Source organism: Heptranchias perlo, chromosome 15, assembly GCF_035084215.1.
Source record: "Heptranchias perlo isolate sHepPer1 chromosome 15, sHepPer1.hap1, whole genome shotgun sequence".
Classification (NCBI taxonomy): domain Eukaryota; kingdom Metazoa; phylum Chordata; class Chondrichthyes; order Hexanchiformes; family Hexanchidae; genus Heptranchias; species Heptranchias perlo.
In genome coordinates, this window is record NC_090339.1 from 6,938,546 (window position 1) to 6,956,417 (window position 17,872).

The 17,872-nt window shown below is 43.6% G+C and overlaps 1 protein-coding gene across 1 annotated transcript in view; it reads left to right on the plus strand.

Annotated features, from left to right (window-relative positions):
* Positions 1 to 17,872, plus strand: part of LOC137333187 (sodium- and chloride-dependent neutral and basic amino acid transporter B(0+)-like) — a 106,474-nt gene that overhangs the window by 26,617 nt on the left and 61,985 nt on the right. The window contains exons 7-9 of the mRNA XM_067997370.1: positions 3,722 to 3,862; positions 12,603 to 12,831; positions 17,519 to 17,644. Coding sequence (XP_067853471.1) covers positions 3,722 to 3,862; positions 12,603 to 12,831; positions 17,519 to 17,644 — 496 coding nt within the window. The remainder of the gene's footprint in view (positions 1 to 3,721; positions 3,863 to 12,602; positions 12,832 to 17,518; positions 17,645 to 17,872) is intronic.

Here is a 17,872-nt window from a genome sequence, read left to right on the forward strand (position 1 = left end):
GGTGGCATCTCATCAGCTGCAGCTACATATAAGCCGAGCTTCTTTCATGTAGTACTGCATAGTGCATGATGTGATCAGGGTTCTCCTGAAGAATTAGCTAACATAAAGGTTAGTCAAGTGTTCAAATATTGTAGTGAAACCCTCCACCTGCACTGTGTCTGCCAAAGCATGGCCATTTCATTTCTCTTTGCAGATGCAGATGCCCACCTTTGGGGCAAGCAGATGTGCTCAGCCCTCTGCACTTCTTCCAAACAGTTCATCTCAGATTATTTCCATTGGCAACCCACAGGTGCCTGGAAAGGGAGGTAGGGACAAAAAGAAAGAATGCATTAACAACTGGCAGAAAATAAAGGAAAAATATTATAAGAACAGCTCGGAAACAGCTTATCTGGACCACTGTGGACCTTTCAAAGGTCCTTGCGGATAAAAGGTTCACCCTGAGGCACTGTTTATCTCATTGATGTTTGTGGGACATTCCTGAGCACAAATTGGCTTCTGTGTTTGCCCACATTACAACAGTGACTATATTTCAAAAGTTCTTGATTGGTTGTGAAATGCTTTAAGATGTCCTGAGGAAATGAAGGGTTAGAATCATAGAAATTTATGGCACAGAAGGAGGCCATTTGGCTGAAAAAGAGCCATCCAGCCTAATCCCACTTTCCAGTTCTTAATCCTTAGCCCTTATAGGCTGTGACACTTCAAATGAACATCCAAGCACCTTCTAAGGGTGATAAGGGTTTCTGTCGCTACCACCCTTTAAGGCAGTGAGTTCGAGACCCCCACCACCCCCTGGGTGAAAAGATTTTTCCTCAACTCCCCTCTGATCCTTCTACCAATTACTTTAAATCTATGCCCCCTGTTTATTGACCCTTCTGCTAAGGGAAATAGGTCCTTCCTATCCACTCTATCTAGGTTCCTCATAATTTTAAACACCTCAATTAAATCTCCCCTCAGCCTCCTCTGTTCCAAAGAAAACAACCCCAGCCTATCCAATCTTTCTTCATAGCTAAAATACTCCAGTCCTGGCAACATCCTCGTACATTTTCTCTGTACCCTCTCTAGTGCAAGATGTAAATCTTTCCGTAATGTGGTGACCAGAAGTGTACGCAGTACTCAAGCTGTGGCCTAACTAGTGTTTTATACAGTTCTAGCATAACCTCCCTGCTCGTATATTCTATGTCTCGGCTAATAAACGTAAGTATCCCGTATGCCTTCTTAACCACCTTATCTACCTGTCCTGCTACCTTCAGGGATCTGTGGACATGTACTCCAAGGTCCCTCTGTTCCTCAATACATTTCAGTATCCTCCCATTTATTATGTACTCCCTTGCCTTGTTTGCCCTCCCCAAATGCATTACCTCACACTTCTCCAGATTGAATTCCATTTGCCACTTTACTGCCTACCTGACCAGTCCATTGATAACTTCCTGCAGTCTACAACTTTCCTCCTCACTTCTTAATTATGCCCTCTACATTTAAGTCTAAATCATTGATATATGCCACAAAAAGCAAGGGACCTAGTTATGAGCCCTGCGGAAGCCCACTGGAAACATGCTTCATCACAAAAACACCCTTCGACCATTACACTTTGCTTCCTGCCACTGAGCCAATTTTTGGATCCAACTTGCCACTTTCCCTTGGATCCCATGGGCTTTTACTTTTTTGACCAGTCTGCCATGTGGGACCTTGTCAAAAGCCTTGCTAAAATCCATGTAGACTACATCAAATGCACTACCCTCATCGACCCTCCTCGTTACCTCAAAAAATTCAATCAAGTTGGTCAGACACAATCTTCCCGTAATAAATCCGTGCTGACTGTCCTTGATTAATCCGTGCCTTTCTAATTGACGATTAATACTGTCCCTCAGAATTGTTTCCAATAATTTGCCCACCACCGAGGTTAAACTGACTGGCCTGTAATTACTCGGTCTATCCCTTTCTCCCTTTTTAAAATTTATTCGTTAATGGGATGTGGGCTTCGCTGGCGAGGCCGGCATTTATTGCCCATCCCTAATTGCCCTTGAGAAGGTGGTGGTGAGCCGCCTTCTTGAACCGCTGCAGTCCATGTGGTGAAGGTTCTCCCACAGCGCTGTTAGGAAGGGAGTTCCAGTATTTTGACCCAGCGATGATGAAGGAACAATATTAGTAGTCCTCCAATGCTGCACCACAACTGTAGGTTCTATATAAATGCTAGCTCTCTGTTTCTTTCTTTCTCTTTTTCTCTCTTTCTCTCCTTTCTTTTTTTCTTTCTGTGTCTCTCTTTCTTTCTCTCTGTCTCTCTCTTTCTTTCTCTCTGTCTCTCTCTTTCTTTCTCTGTGTCTCTGTCTCTCTCTGTCTTGTGCGGGGGACTTGCCGTTCAGCAAACCCATGGGCCACAAAACTGAATGCCTCCCTTCCTTGCCCCCTTTCGAATATCCAAATAAAGTTCCCACCTGCTTTGGATGGGAGTGTCCAATGCCTGACCCAGGCCTGACTAGACATTGGTGCAGGGCCGAGATTAATTGGTTATCAGTGGAACTGATTTCCACCTGTCTAGAATTCCCTGTCTGCATCAAAAATGGGTGAAGAAATGTGTACTAAGATCTAGAATTGGTCCTCAAGTATCAATTCCAGAAACTGAACTGGAGATATTGAGGAAAGATAGCATGTATATGTCCCAAAAGGACTTGGAATAAATAGCTATCAATCTATCAAGTTTAAAAATGCAATGATTCATCTTGTGCTGTTCACACCTTATCTAGGTTTTTCATATTAATGTTTTTACCAAATATACATAGATTTGCATGTGGGAAAAGGCTTTTACATCCTGGCTCAGGACCAATGTATCTGCCTGTGTTCTTTAAGCTAGCTGGCTCCACTGCACATCTTTTAGTTTAGTAAGAAAAAGCAACTCCCACCTTAACTCTGGTTATTTCAGAAAGGTGTTTATCATATATATCTAAGATTATTATATAATAGAGATTTCTCCTTCTTGACACATGGGGGAAAACTTTGCTTTCTTGACAAGTACTATGAGATGCTTGACATTCCCTCCTAATACTAGTCTACAATTATTCTTAAACATAACATAACTGGAGGTGAATTACTGTGGGAATTCTCCTGATCATCCACCATACCTTCAGAAGAAGAGCCACAGGAACCTCAGACAAATGGTACAATCGGGATAATGCCTGCAGGAAATTCATCCCCAATGTTACAAACCCACAGCGTGTTATGAATATTTTTAAAAGATTCAACAATGTTGAGATATCCATTGTAGAATGCTGATGTGGAGTCCAGCAGGGATATTTATTTGCTCATCTGTCACTGATACCCCATCAAAAATGACACAGGATTTTAATTGTCATCACAGTTGGTTAATTACTTCAGTCGATTTGATTTTCAAGTTTTTATTTGAGTGAAGTAAGATTTAATTGGACAACTAAAGTAGCATAGAAATCTATGGATAAGTTCAATGCATTTGTCCCATTGTACTTGTTGGAATGTGTTGTTACTTTGATTATCAATACAAATAAGTTAGAATAATATTTTGCTATTTAGAATCAATATGTAGCTTGGTGTTAAATATACCTTCCATGTAGTTATTGTTCCTCCAATTGACCTCTGCTCCATTTATCTACTTTGATTACAATCCTATTAATTTGCCATTCAATTGGATTCAATAATGTAAATGTTGTACCAGCAATACAGGAAAATCTAACAAGCTACTCTCCATGGTCAGGTGGTTTATTTCACTGCGACATTCCCTTATATGGTTCTGACCACATTTCTGATCCGAGGTCTTACCCTGGAGGGAGCCTATAAAGGAATTGAATATTTCATTGGAATACAGTCAGACTTCTCAAAACTGGCTCATGCTGAGGTAAATACACCGAGATAATCAATTTCATACATAATTCTCAGTCAGAGAGTTTTCTATTTCATTCTATTTATCTGTGTGTTTAACCACATATCAATTTATAAGCTGAGTGCTGCATATGGAGTTATTCTTCATTAATAGGAAAACACAGTTCAGTCATTCTCCTTTATCTCAGGAAACCAGTAGTCAGTTTTATTTGTCCTTGGGAATAAAGGCTAATAAGATCAAATGATGACTTTTGACCCCCACATGTTAGCGGGTGGAATGGGAGCTGATGGCTGTATTATTCTTTTGATAGCTCCATGTTTTTAGTGAGTATCTTGCAAGAGATTGAATACATATACATACACCTTGGAATTGTTTTCAATTTACTGTTGGGGGTAATAGCAAATGAATGCTTAATGTGTTTGTACGACATTCCCCTGTCTGCTATTTTAACGTGGATGTTAACCTGCATACATCCGCACATATTAAAAGAAGTTAGGGAAGAGATAATAGAGGCATTATTACATATGTATAAAAGTTCATTAGAAAAAGGAATAGTGCCAGAGGACTGGCAGACAGCTAATGTGATTCCTATAATTAAAAAGGGAAAAAGAACAAGTCCAGGGAACTATAGGCCAGTTAGCTTAATGTCAGCGGTAACAAAGATAATGGAATCTTTGCTCAAAGATGTATTGGAAAAACATCTAGAAAACTGAAAATATAATAAAGAATAGTCAGCACAGATTGCGAAAGGGAAGGTCATGCTTGATCAAACTTATTGAATTCTTTGAAGAACTAACAGAAAGGGTAGACAAGGGTAATGTAGTAGATGTGATATATTTGGATTTCCAAAAGGCCTTTGATAAGGTTCCACATTGTAGACTCATGACTAAGGTCAGAACATGTGGAGTCAGGGGACAAGTAGCAGAATGGATAGCAAGCTGGCTACAAAACAGAAAGCAGAGAGTGGAGGTTAGAGGTAGTTACTCAGATTGGCAAAAGGTGGGAAGTGGTGTTCCACAAAGATTACACTGGGACCAGTTCTGGTCTCCGTATTATAAAAAGAATATAGAGACATTGGAGAAGGTGCAAAAAAGATTTACAACCATGATACCAGAACTGAGAGGTTATACCAATCAGGAAAGATTGATCAGTCAGGGGCTATTTTCACTAGAAAAGAGAAGACTGAAGGGTAAACTGATAGAGGTCTTTAAGACTATGGAAGGGATTGATAAGGTAGACGTGCAGAAGATGGGGGGGAAAAAAAGTTGTATAAGGCCTATTATTGGGCATGGGCAGCACGATCCGCTAATAACCCGTGCCTGATGGCCTCTGTGCAGGCAGGACAATTCAAGTAAATGCACACTTTCCACCAGCAGAGGGCACCCCAATCTCTTAAAGGTAGCAGGTACCTATTATTTGCTAAAACAGTCTGAACGGAGATCAGACATCACACACATAAAACACAGATGCAGGTCTTGTCCCTATGTTTACAAACTGATGAGTTATGTTAAAACATTGGATAAAGGCTGGGCACGACTAAATCTCACATCCTCCAATCTGCATGCCAGACTTCACCAATCTGCCGATCTGAGTTGGTACCAGGCCTGTGAGAATGTGTGCGCCGAGGTTCTCCGCTGATGCAATAGAGACCTTTGTGCAAGAAGTGGACAGAAGGAGGGACACCCTACATCTACCGGGGTGGGGGGACAGGGGGGGGGCAAGTGGCCCTCCAGACATATGCTCAAAAGGCAACGAGGGACGAAGTCATAAGAACATAAGAACATAAGAAATAGGAGCAGGAGTAGGCCAATCGGCCCCTCGAGCCTGCTCCGCCATTCTTTAAGATCATGGCTGATCTGATCCTAACCTCAAGTCTAAATTCATGTCCAATTTCCTGCTCGCTCCCCGTAACCCCTAATTCCCTTTACTTCTAGGAAACTGTCTATTTCTGTTTTAAATTTATTTAATGATGTAGCTTCCACAGCTTCCTGGGGCAGCAAATTCCACAGACCTACTACCCTCTGAGTGAAGAAGTTTCTCCTCATCTCAGTTTTGAAAGAGCAGCACCTTATTCTAAGATTATGCCCCCTAGTTCTAGTTTCACCCATCCTTGGGAACATCCTTACTGCATCCACCCGATCAAGCCCCTTCACAATCTTATATGTTTCAATAAGATTGCCTCTCATTCTTCTGAACTCCAATGAGTAGAGTCCCAATCTACTCAACCTCTCCTGATATGTCCACCCCCTCATCCCCGGGATTAACCGAGTGAACCTTCTTTGTACTGCCTCGAGAGCAAGTATGTCTTTTCTTAAGTATGGAGACCAAAACTGTATGCAGTATTCCAGGTGCGGTCTCACCAATACCTTATATAACTGCAGCAATACCTCCCTGTTTTTATATTCTATCCCCCTAGCAATAAAAGCCAACATTCCGTTGGCCTTCTTGATCACCTGCTGCACCTGTATACTAACCTTTTGATTTTCTTGCACTCGGACCCCCAGATCCCTTTGTACTGCAGTACTTTCCAGTTTCTCGCCATTAAGATAATAACTTGCTCTCTGATTTTTCCTGCCAAAGTGCATAACCTCACTTTTTCCAATATTGTATTGCATCTGCCAAATCTCCGCCCACTCACCCAGCCTGTCTATATCCCCTTGTAGGTTTTTTATGTCCTCCTCACTCTCTACTTTCCCTCCCATCTTTGTATCATCTGCAAACTTTGATATGTTACACTTGGTCCCCTCCTCCAAATCGTTAATATAGATTGTAAATGTCAATGCCAGGCGCACAGCACCACGAACATGGATGCAGTGCAGGAAGAATTTAATGCTTTGACATGAGTGGTCAAGGTGAGTGAGATCAACTGTCAAGTGGCATCTCCTACCAACTGCACCATTAGCCGCATCCACTGCTCCACACACTGCACCCCCCATCACCCACCTACCAACAAACTCACTGTTTCTATCAGTACTCAACTCTTCCAACCAGAAGCTTCCTCTCACCCTTACACATCACCACTGTTGTAAGCCGCCCACCCACAACTCACAGGCAGCTATTCAGCCATGACAGGCATATCACCCAGACACACGTCGCGCTTTCTTTCAGGAGAAGGTGGTGCATACAGGAGGCAGCAAGTGACAGTGGCATTTAAACCCTCAAGCCTGTTCTGCCATTCAATGAGATCATGGTTGATCTGTGATCTAACTCCATATACCCACCTTAGCCCCATATCCCTTAATACCTTTGGTTGACAAAAATCGATCAACCTCAGATTTAAAATTAGCAATTGAGCTCGCATCAACTGCTGTTTGCAGAAGAGCGTTCCAAACTTCACCCATCCTTTGCGTGTAGCAGCGTTTCCTAACTTCACTCCTGCACGTCCTGTAAATGTTAGGCTATGTCCCTGCGTCCTATTCAAGTCCAGGAGACCTCCAAAAGCAGTTACAATTGCATCAGCAGCCAGAAGCAATAATCCAGCCACTAACCTGTAAATCCTGCATGGTCCCTTTAAATAGTGCTGGTGGGGGTTATCCAGGCACTCTAAGACACGTTCAGATGGTCGGGGTTAAGACAGTACGTTGAGTTGAGCATTAAGTCCCAACATGATGTCTATCACTTTAAATCCGCATGCGTATCCATTTTCTCCTTACTTTACATGCTGCCGGGATTCAGTATTTGCGCATGTGCTAATGCCTATACCAAGATGGTACCAAGTCTGGCGCATGTCACACGGGAAACGTGTGCACAACCAAAACGCCATCTTGGCATTTCAGGAGGCCGCCTAGTGCCGCATCAACGGGCGCTAGATGGCCCAATTTCTAGCCCGATGTTTCCACTTGTGGGGGAGACCAGACCTAGGGGCCATAAATATAAGATAGTCACTAATAAATCCAATAGGGAATTGAGGAGAAACTTCTTTACCCAGAGAGAGGTTAGAATGTGGAACTCACTACCACAAGGAGTAGTTGAGGCAATTAGCAGAGATGCATTTAAGGGGAAGCTAGATAAACACATGAGGGAGAAAGGAATAGAAGAATATGCTGATAGGTTTAGATGAAGTAGGGAGGGAGGAGGCTCATGTGGAGCATAAACACTGGCATAAATCTGTTGGGCCAAATGGCCTGTTTCTGTACTGTACATTCTATGTAATTCTATGTAAAATAAGCTTTAACGCCTCCGCTAAAATAACAAAGGAATGGCGACAGTTATCCGCCACAATTGACAACAATAATTTTTGGGCTATGTACATATTAACATTTTTGTGACTTTGTGAATTTTGTACTGATCAAAATAAATGATGTTAGCTCTGGAGAACGGAAAAACTTTCACAGAGACCAAGCATTCCCAGGATACCTTGTATCACAATATATGCACTTTCCACCCTAACCAAAACCTTGTCATCTCCTGGGATAGGCAAAAAAACAGATAAAAACCCTAGCCAATTTGGGGGAAATTCCTCTCTGATTTCCCCTTAGGCAATCGAAACTAGTCCAGGAGATCACTCTGGCCCTGATAATTCTATGCAGTACCCACCTTTTGTAAGAAGTGATCTCCTCCCCGGCTGGAAACGGGTCCAGCTCTCACTTGAAGGAATTCAAAGAATCGGTGTACACCGCACGAGCCAGCAGCCTGTTCCGAAGGTCCACTATTCTCTAGGAAAAGAACCACCTCCTGACATCTAACCGAAATCTCGCCTTATACAACTTAAAATTATGACCCCTGGTCCTCCCTAACCGATTTAATTGGAACAAACGGTCAACTCAAACACAATCTATTCCCTTCATCATCTTATAATCCTTGATCGGATCTAAATCTATACACTTCAGAGAAGAAGAGTCCCAGCTCTTTTAGCCTATCTTGATAATTAAGATGCTTCAAACTGGGAATGAATCTCGAGGCCCTCCTCTGCACCCTTTCCAAAGCCTCAACATCACCCACTATGTGAGGAGAACAAAACTAGACACAGTATTCCAACTGAGGCCTGACCAAGGTCATGTACAAGGATAAAATAGTATGCTTTGTCTTATAGACAGTTGTCCTATAAATGCACCCCAACACCATATTTGCTCCAGCAGTCGCTGGAGAACCTTTAGACATCTATGTACTAGAACGCCTAGATCTTTCTTTCTCCACCTGCTTTAATGCTTTTCCCTAAAGGGTGTATGTTGAGCATTCACCCTGCCTACATGCATAACACTGCACTTTTCCAAGTTAAACATCATTTACCAATCACAAGCCCCCTGAAGCAGTCGAGCATCACCTACAGTCCTAACACTCGCACAGATCTTAGTATCATCGGCAAACTTGCAGATCGTGCCCCCCACACCTACATCTAGATCATTAATAAAAATAGTAAAGAGCAACGATCCTAACACCAATCCCTGTGAGACACCACCAAACAGATCCAAACTTATCTATAACTTCTTTCTGCTTATGGCGTTCCAGCCAGTTCTCAATCCAGCTCAACATATTACCACTGATAGAGGCTTCGATCTTGTAGAGAAGCCTCTTGTGTGGTACCTTGTCAAAAGCTTTTTGGAAGTCTAAGTAGAAAATGTCGACTGGACTTCCCTCATCCACCATTTTAGTGACTTCTTCAAAAAATATAATCAAATTTGTTAAACATGACCTTTTTTTGAAGCTATGTTTGAAGCCTAATATGTCCTTCTCTATCTAAGTAATTATGTATTGCATCCCTAATGATTCCCTCAAGCATCTTTCCTATTACTGATGTCAAACTAATGGGCCTATAGTTACCAGGGTCCATCTTATCTCCTTTTTTAAAGATGGGGACTACATTAGCCTCCTTCCAGTCTACCGGAACTGTCCCAGAGTGCAGTGAGCTATTAAAAATATGGGCAAGGGGTTCGCACAGCACATGTCCCATCTCCCTGAGGACCCTCGGTTGGATATCATGTAGCCCGGCTGCTCGATCTATTTTCAGATTCTTAATTCTATCTAAAACAATATGCTCATCTATGTTAATATTACTAGTTTTATTATTAGCATCATCTTTCAAATCTAACAGTCGAGCATCGTCTTTAAGAATGAAGATTGATGCAAAGTACTCATTTAATATTTCCACCATACCCTGCGAGTCCTTCGTAACCTGTCCTTGATCATCCTTCAATGGCCCAATGCTCTGATTCTTTACATAATTGGAAAAGCTTTTCCCATTACTTCCACAAATGTCTACTATCCTCTTTTCCATTATCCTTTTAGCTGATCGAACAGCAGCTTTCATTTTCTTTAGCTGTTCTTTGTTCTTAGCCCTGTTTAATTGAGTATTAGATGCCTTTAGTTTGTAGAAACATTTTTATTTACATCTTACTTATCTTTGTACATGACCAGTCAGCTTCCTTGGCTTTTTCTTACTATACTCCCTTCTTTTGACTTTGGGTACATATTTGCCTTCCACAATTTTTATCTTGTTCTTAAAAACTTTCAATTTGTATTCTACTTTGGTCTCATCACTACCCAGTAGGATTAGCCAATTAACCCGTTGCAAATCGTCTGTCATTTTAGCGAAGTTTGCCCTTCTGAAATCTGGTGCGAGTTGTAGATTTTCCATAGCTTTGGTTCGACCAGCCAATTGAAAGTGTATAATGTTGTGGTCACTGTTGCCGAAGTGTTCCCCCACATGGAGGCCAGATACGAGGTCAGGCTCACTACTAAACACTAGGTCTAATATATGATCATCCCTGGTTACTTCATTGACATGTTGAATCAGGAAACAGTCTTGCATAATTTCAACAAATTTTTCAGCTACACTTCCCACCACAGCAGAGGGTAAACCATTGTGCCGTTGAATTCCAGGAAATTTAAAGTCACACATCAAACAAAGGCTAGATGCAGAGTAAAGCTCCCTCTACTATGTCCCACGAATGTGCCGCAGCCTCAACCTTAAAACACGACCAATACTGTAAAAGAGAATGGAGCCGATGATTCATAGTGTGTACAGTCAATTAGGAAATTAGATCACACACTTAAAAGCATGGCTGAGAATAAAGGCTCCCACATGAGAATCAGCGAGATTAGGAAAACAAAGAAACAAAGGGGGTGGTTTTAACCCTGCATACTCGGCGGAAACTGGGTAGGTCTGCCATTAAAATTGCCCAGGTCACTTACCTGCCCTCGAGCTCCCTGGATCCTGCAAACCGCCATTTCTACACAGGCTTCTGAATGGGTGGCTAAGCCACTCATCCAAAGCTGGCAGGGTCCTTCTTTAAATATGACATTATCAGGTCCCGACTGCACTTTTAACTCTGCCCTGAGCGATAAAGCCGCTGTGGCTTTCCCGCCATGCTGAAGCAAGTCGTGAGGATTGGGACACGAAGATAAGTTTTTTACCTTCCTTTATGGGGCCAGGAGGAGCAGGACTCCCCTGTCCCGGAATCCCCCCCACCCCATCCCTTCACCTCCCGAAATCCCGTTCCTCACACCATCAACAACACTTGCATTTATATTGCACCTTTAATGTAGTAAAATGTCCCAGTGCGCTTCACAGGAGCGTTATCAGACAAAAAAAATTGACACCGCGCCAAAGAAGGAGAGATTAGGACAGGTGACCAAAAGCTTGGTCGAAGAGGTAGGTTTTAAGGAGCGTCTTAAAGGAGGAGAGAGAGGTAGGGAGGTGGAGAGGTTATGGGGAGGGAATTCCAGAGCTTAGGACCCAGACAGCTGAAGGCACGGCCGCCAATGGTGGGGCAAAGGAAATCAGGGATGCACAAGATACCAGAATTGGTGGAACGCGGAGATCTCGGAGGGTTGTAGGACTGGAGGAGGTTACAGAGATAGGGAGGGGCGAGTCCATGGAGGGATTTGAAAACAAGGATGAGAATTTTAAAATCGGGATGTTCTGGGACCGGGAGCCAATGTAGGTCAGTGAGCACAGGGGTGATGGGTGAATGGGACTTGGTGCAAGTTAGGTTACGGGCAGCATAGTTTTGGATGAGATCAAGTTTAGGGAGGGTGGAAGATGGGAGGCCGGCCAGGAGAGCATTGGAATGGTCGAGTCTGGAGGTAACAAAGGCACGGATGAGGGTTTCAACAGCAGATGGGCTGAGGCAGGGGTGGAGACGGATGATGTTACGAAGATGGAAGTAAGTGACCTGAGTGCCGGCAGGCGGCCATGGGCTGCCTGATTTTCCAGATGCTGGAAGTCGCTTCCCAGCCACGTCCCACACAGAAGGGGAGGGGCAGCATGCTAATGAGACACGGGAGTTAAAATAGCTTGGGCCTGATTTCTGCCGCCGTGGCTGAGTTTCCAACTCACCTCGCCATCCACCCATTAAAAAAAAACCCGCCGGGAGTTAATCTCGATGTCCAAGATTGATTAGAGGAAAACATCACGCTGACCAGGAAGGTCCAAGGAACAATTCCTGGCCTGCACTGAGTGACCTGATCCAGGACTGTGATAACATTGCCACCGTTGCCCACAGTGCTTCTGCATCAAGAAAGCAATAAAATCAGGCGGCTCCCCTCTCCTGATGACTATCCAGCAACTCATGTGATGGCAGGATTGGGCTTTGTTGTGATCCCCTGCACCACTGGTTCACTCACACGAGGCTCACAAATGGTCAATGGCCATGTGACCAAGATACTGGTTGGTGACAGTGAGCGATGGCACTGAACCTAGGTGAGTTAATGCCTTTACAAGAAGGGGTAGGGGAGCAGGGAGCAAAACAACAGGAAGGGATGGAATCCAAGAAAAATCTCCCACTGCTAACTAATTCTACCTTACATTTATCAGATTTGGAAAGATGCTGCAACACAAATTTTCTATTCTCTGTCGGTGTCCTTGGGGGGCATAACAACACTTTCATCCTACAACAAATTCCACAACAACAGTTACGCAGATACCATCTTTATCTGTGTTGTTAATTGTGCTACGAGTATGTTTGCTGGATTTGTCGTCTTCTCCATCCTTGGACACATAGCTGGTGATCAAGAAATATTAATTTCAGAGGTTTCAGATTCAGGTACCTACAGTGTTAAACGTATCATCTATGCATTATCAAAAATTACCAAAATATACCTCACATTTACTGATAATGAATTCGATCTGCAACTTTTTTGCCATTTTACCATCTTACCACATCTCATTACAGCCCGCTTCGATCCTCAGAATTATTTACTATGTCTCCTATTTTAGTATTGTCTGCAAATTTGGAGACCACACCCTCTAGCCCTACATAGGTACTTTTAATGTTAAAGGTGTCACATCACTTTTCCCAATAGCTTAGGTTTGGACTTGATATTTTTACCCAGAGCTGTGGTAATCTGAGCTGAATTTGAATTGCGGAGTTGGCTTGTGTGCAGTGTATCTAATTTGCCAGGATGCAGCAGTCCTATTCTAGTCAGCTCTACTGATGGAATGGATGCCAGGCAAGTTCTGCCCAGTAACTTTTCTCCAGTGGAATGAAAATCGGGCGGATTCTACAACAGGCAGGAGATGCGCTCCGCCAGGTTACCATTCCAGTGCTAAAGTTGAAAACTAACCCCATAGTGCTTGATTGCAGAGCCCACTGGAAGAACTGGGCAATGGCCAGTCTGCCCAACTGGCATGGCTGCTCAGCTACTGCCTTCTATGCCTTTAATCTGGGCTTTTCTCTGGGACATACTGTATGGACCTTCTCCCCGCACCCCCCCCCCCCACCACCCACCTCAACCAGACAGTTGCTTTAACATTCCAAATGTCTATTCAATTAGGGTGCTGGTTTGCACATGTGCACCATTGTATCTGTTTGCTGCTGGGTAAGGGGATTGTACAGATCTGTTATCAGCCATATTTACATTGCTTGGCTCATATCTCCAAGGAACCAGGTATACTACTACCACTACTAACACTACTGCTACTACTACTATAACAACAATAACATTAACATTAACATGCACGTACCACTCTTAACATAGAAAAATGTCCCAAGGCACTTCACAGAAGTGTAAGGAAAACTGGATGCCGCCAAATAAGGAGAGGTTGGAGGGATGACCAAACGTTTCGTCAAAGTGGTGGGTTTAACGGAGGTAAATCTTAAAAGAGGAGAGGGAGGTGGAGCACTGGGTGGGTTTAGGGAGGGAATTCCAGTGTGAGGCCTAAGTGGTTGAAAGCACGGCTACCAATAGCACGCAAAGGGAAGGGGGAATGCACAAAAGGCTGGGGTCAGAGGAAGCAAGATTTTGTTGGTGGTGAGTGGGTGGGTGGTGGGTTTGTTGTTCTGGAGGAGGTTCCAGAGATAGGGAGGGATGAGGCCACGGAGGGATTTAAAGACAAGGATGATAATTTTAAGTTTGAGGCGTTAGGAAACCTGGAGCTAATGTCGGTCAGTGAGTGAACGGAGAGCTGGACTTGGTGCAGAAAGCACCAAGTTTGGAATGAGCTGAAGTTTATGGAGGATGGAGCAAGGAAGGCCAGCCAGGAGGACATTTGAGTAATCAAGTCTGGAGGTGAAAAGAGGCATGAAAGAGGGTTTCAATGATAGATGGGCAGAGGTGGGCAATGTTACAGAGGTGGAAGTGAGCAGTCGTTGTGATGGAGATGATATGGAGTTAAAAACTGAGCTTGGGTGTAACAGGGCAAACAGTTTGGTTCAGAAGCCATTCTTCCTTCTCCTTCAAAGAGCTGTTGTGTATTGAATTGCCTAATAATGAAAGTATCACGTGCAGCCCCAGGGAAGTGTGGAGTGACCTGCACTGTTTCTTGACTATCACAAACCATTTGAATGTTGATGGAATCCTAGCTGTTCCTATTTAGACATGCCGTAGGTCTGTTGCTGAATGTACAAATGGCTTCCTCCACCCGGTGCCAACTGTGGCACTGCCAGCAGTTTGGAAAACATTGAACTGCCTCTGCGTCCACTGGTGACATTTGCGTAGATGAATGCATGGCAAAAAAGGCCTACAGGGACCTGTTTAATGGAGTGGTTCATGCAAGCTGGTCTAGCTACTGTGATGCACTTCACGGATGCCTGAAAGGACTTTTGTGGCATAAAAGGGATTCTGGACTTTATTAATGGAGACAGAGTATAAAAGCAAGGATGTTATGGTAAACCTTTATAAAACACTGGTTAGACCTCAGTTAGAGTATTGTGTCCAATTGTGGGCACTGCACTTTAGGAAGGATGTCAAAGCCTTGGAGAGGGTGCAGAGAAGATTTATTGGAATGGTACCAGGGATGAGGGATTTCAGTTATGTGGACAGACTGGAGAAGCTGGGATTGGAAGGTTAAAGGAAGATTTAACAGAGGTGTTCAAAATTATGAAGGGTTTTGATAGAGTAAATAAGGAGAAATTGTTTCCACTGGCAGGATGATCGATAATCAGAGGGCACAGAATTAAGATAATTGGCAAAAGAACCAGGGGGAGTTGAGAAGAATTTTTTTTAACTCAGTGAGTTGTTATGATCTGAAGTGCACTGTCTGAAAGGGTGGTGGAAGCAGATTCAATTAACGTTTAAAAGGGAATTGGATATATATTTGAAAAGGGAACATTGGCAGGGCTATGGGGAAATAGCAGGGGAGTGGGACCAATTGGATAGCTCTTTCAAAGAGCCGGCACAGGCATGATGGGCTGAATGGCCTCCTCCTGTACTGTATGATTCTAAAAGTTGAGGGCATTGCTACCTCTGTTTGCAGAGGATGTTTGAGTCTGCCTGCATCAGATGGCACCACTCAGTCACAGCCTCCCTGCTGAGCTTAAGCCTCTTCAGGCATCTGTCTTCCTGAGGGTAGTTGGGGTCTGCTGTGGTTGGACCGCTGCTTGCTGTAGTTCCTGGCGTGATGTGTGGGCCTTGTCTGGTATTCCTGAGCTGCTTTCTCCTCCTTTACGAAGAGAAACCCAGTCTTGCTGCAACATATGCCATGAAGCAAAAAATATTTACTATTACTGTGTTAATAATTCCAAACATTCACATGCATTAAACTACCTAACAAAGTCTCACCTACCATTAAGTACCCATTTCCTGAGGAGTTTCAGCTGTGCACCTGTTTTCGACAACTGGCTTTTAACAAGACTGTAACAAGCACCAAATATCTCTTAATTTTTTTTAACTCAGGCTCATAGTTTCTTTTTTTGGTGAGGTAGTCATCACTAAACAAGGATGAAAAGTTCATTAACACTTTTGATGATGATTCTGTTCATTTTTACGAATGTCTGTCAGCTTTTCGATCAATTAATTAACAAGAGCATTTCTGGCACATCCCTGACACCATCCGATGTGATCTGTTTGCAATTTTCAAGAACATACCACCTATCTAATAAGGCTAAGCTGGTTGTTGGTCTCCAAGTTTGACATGTTTGATAAACGAGACACCACATTCCTGTTGTAATGGTTTGCTGGGGAAAGTAGGTCGGGGCAGCAGGATGATCAGGACACATCACACCCAAAGTATGGTGATTCCAACAACAACATTCTCCCTTGGCACTACACTAGCAGGTGGGGTGGGGGGGGTGGTTGGAGTTGGCATGCACGGGCTTTGAACACACAATCTTTTGACTCTGGGGCATAAGGGCTGCCAACGGAGGCAACTCATTCATGATCTCATCAAATGTAGCGGCAGGATTTCAAGATGTACTTTCAGAGAAATCCTCCAGTTTCTTCATCTTTGGAGAGGTAAGCTTATACAAGAGACAATATGCCGGAATAGTTGGGCACAGATCGGATACACCATGGCAAAAAGGGACGCTGGGTTGATCCCCATGTCAAATTGTCAAATTTAGCTGTGCCATAAATTGGAGAGAAGGTATTCTTCCCAGTCCCCTGATGAGTCCTTACTGAGGTGAGACTTAGGGGCAGATACCCGCCTGTCTTCCTTGCCGGGGCACTGCTCAGTGGGCAAAAACCAGGGAGACGAGAGAGAAAACGGTGGGAGGTCAGAACAAGACTTTCATAGTTGCCAAATTTGTTAATAGTGTGGGGGCGGGGAATAAAAGGCTTCTCTTAAACTACATTTTAATTCACCCTGAATATGAAGAGTAAATATATCACTATATATTTACTCTTCATATTCAGCAATTTATGTTTTCTGCATTCCATTTTCTTTTTTGCATGGATTTATTTTAAATCTCAGACTTAATGTCACTCTGCGGTTTTATACCACAAGCAAGATTTGAAACATTTCAGAGGAGCTGTATTCAATTCTGTTCTGAAGTGAATGACGTCAGATGGCATTGGGGTAGATTTTAATGCCAGGCACGGAATGGGCAGGTAGCGAGGCAGGGCACCTTGCCCACTGCTGCTGGCGGGAGGTTGTGGTCCCTTTCGAGGACCCAAGCCCCCTTATCATGCAGCCAGCGAGCACTCCTGCTCCTCCTGGCCCCACAACAGCACTTCAGTTTCTGGAGCTTCTTCCTCCTCATCGCTTGCTTCAACTGGGTGGATAATGCACGATGCGCGGAGCCCTGCCCACTTGTACCTCCCAGTTGCATGAAGGTGCGTGGGGCCATGATATGTATACAGTACGGGGGGTCCTGTCTGATTCAGGCAAGCGCCTGGGCCGCTCAGCATAAGGCCCCAGTAGACATAGCGGCAGAGAGGGCATAGGGCTGTCAGTGGTGTGCAGCGATTGTAACTCCACTCCCACCCATTTCTGCTCGGTTGGGCTGAGTTCAAATCGGACCTATTATCTTGAGCCTCATTAATGATACCACATCAATCTTGTCCCCTGTCTAGGTTTAGGCTTGATTTTCATTGCTTTCTCAGAGGCCTTTCTCCACCTACCAGTTTCCCCTTTCTGGTCCATTCTATTTTTCGGCATGCTTGTCACACTGGGGCTTGACAGTCAGTTTGCACTTATAGGTAAGTGTAACGTTTCTTAATTTCATCTATATCCCATTTTACCATAAAGGAAACTACCTCATCGATTAGTTAAATGATTGTTTAATGCATTTTTTGCAATAATTTCCTCATACCTTGTTTGTGAAAATGTATGAACCATTATAAATGATAAAGGTGATAACGATATTCTGGAGATTCCATAAAATTTCACCAGTCAGTGCATGCTATCAGATCGCATCAACTAAGATC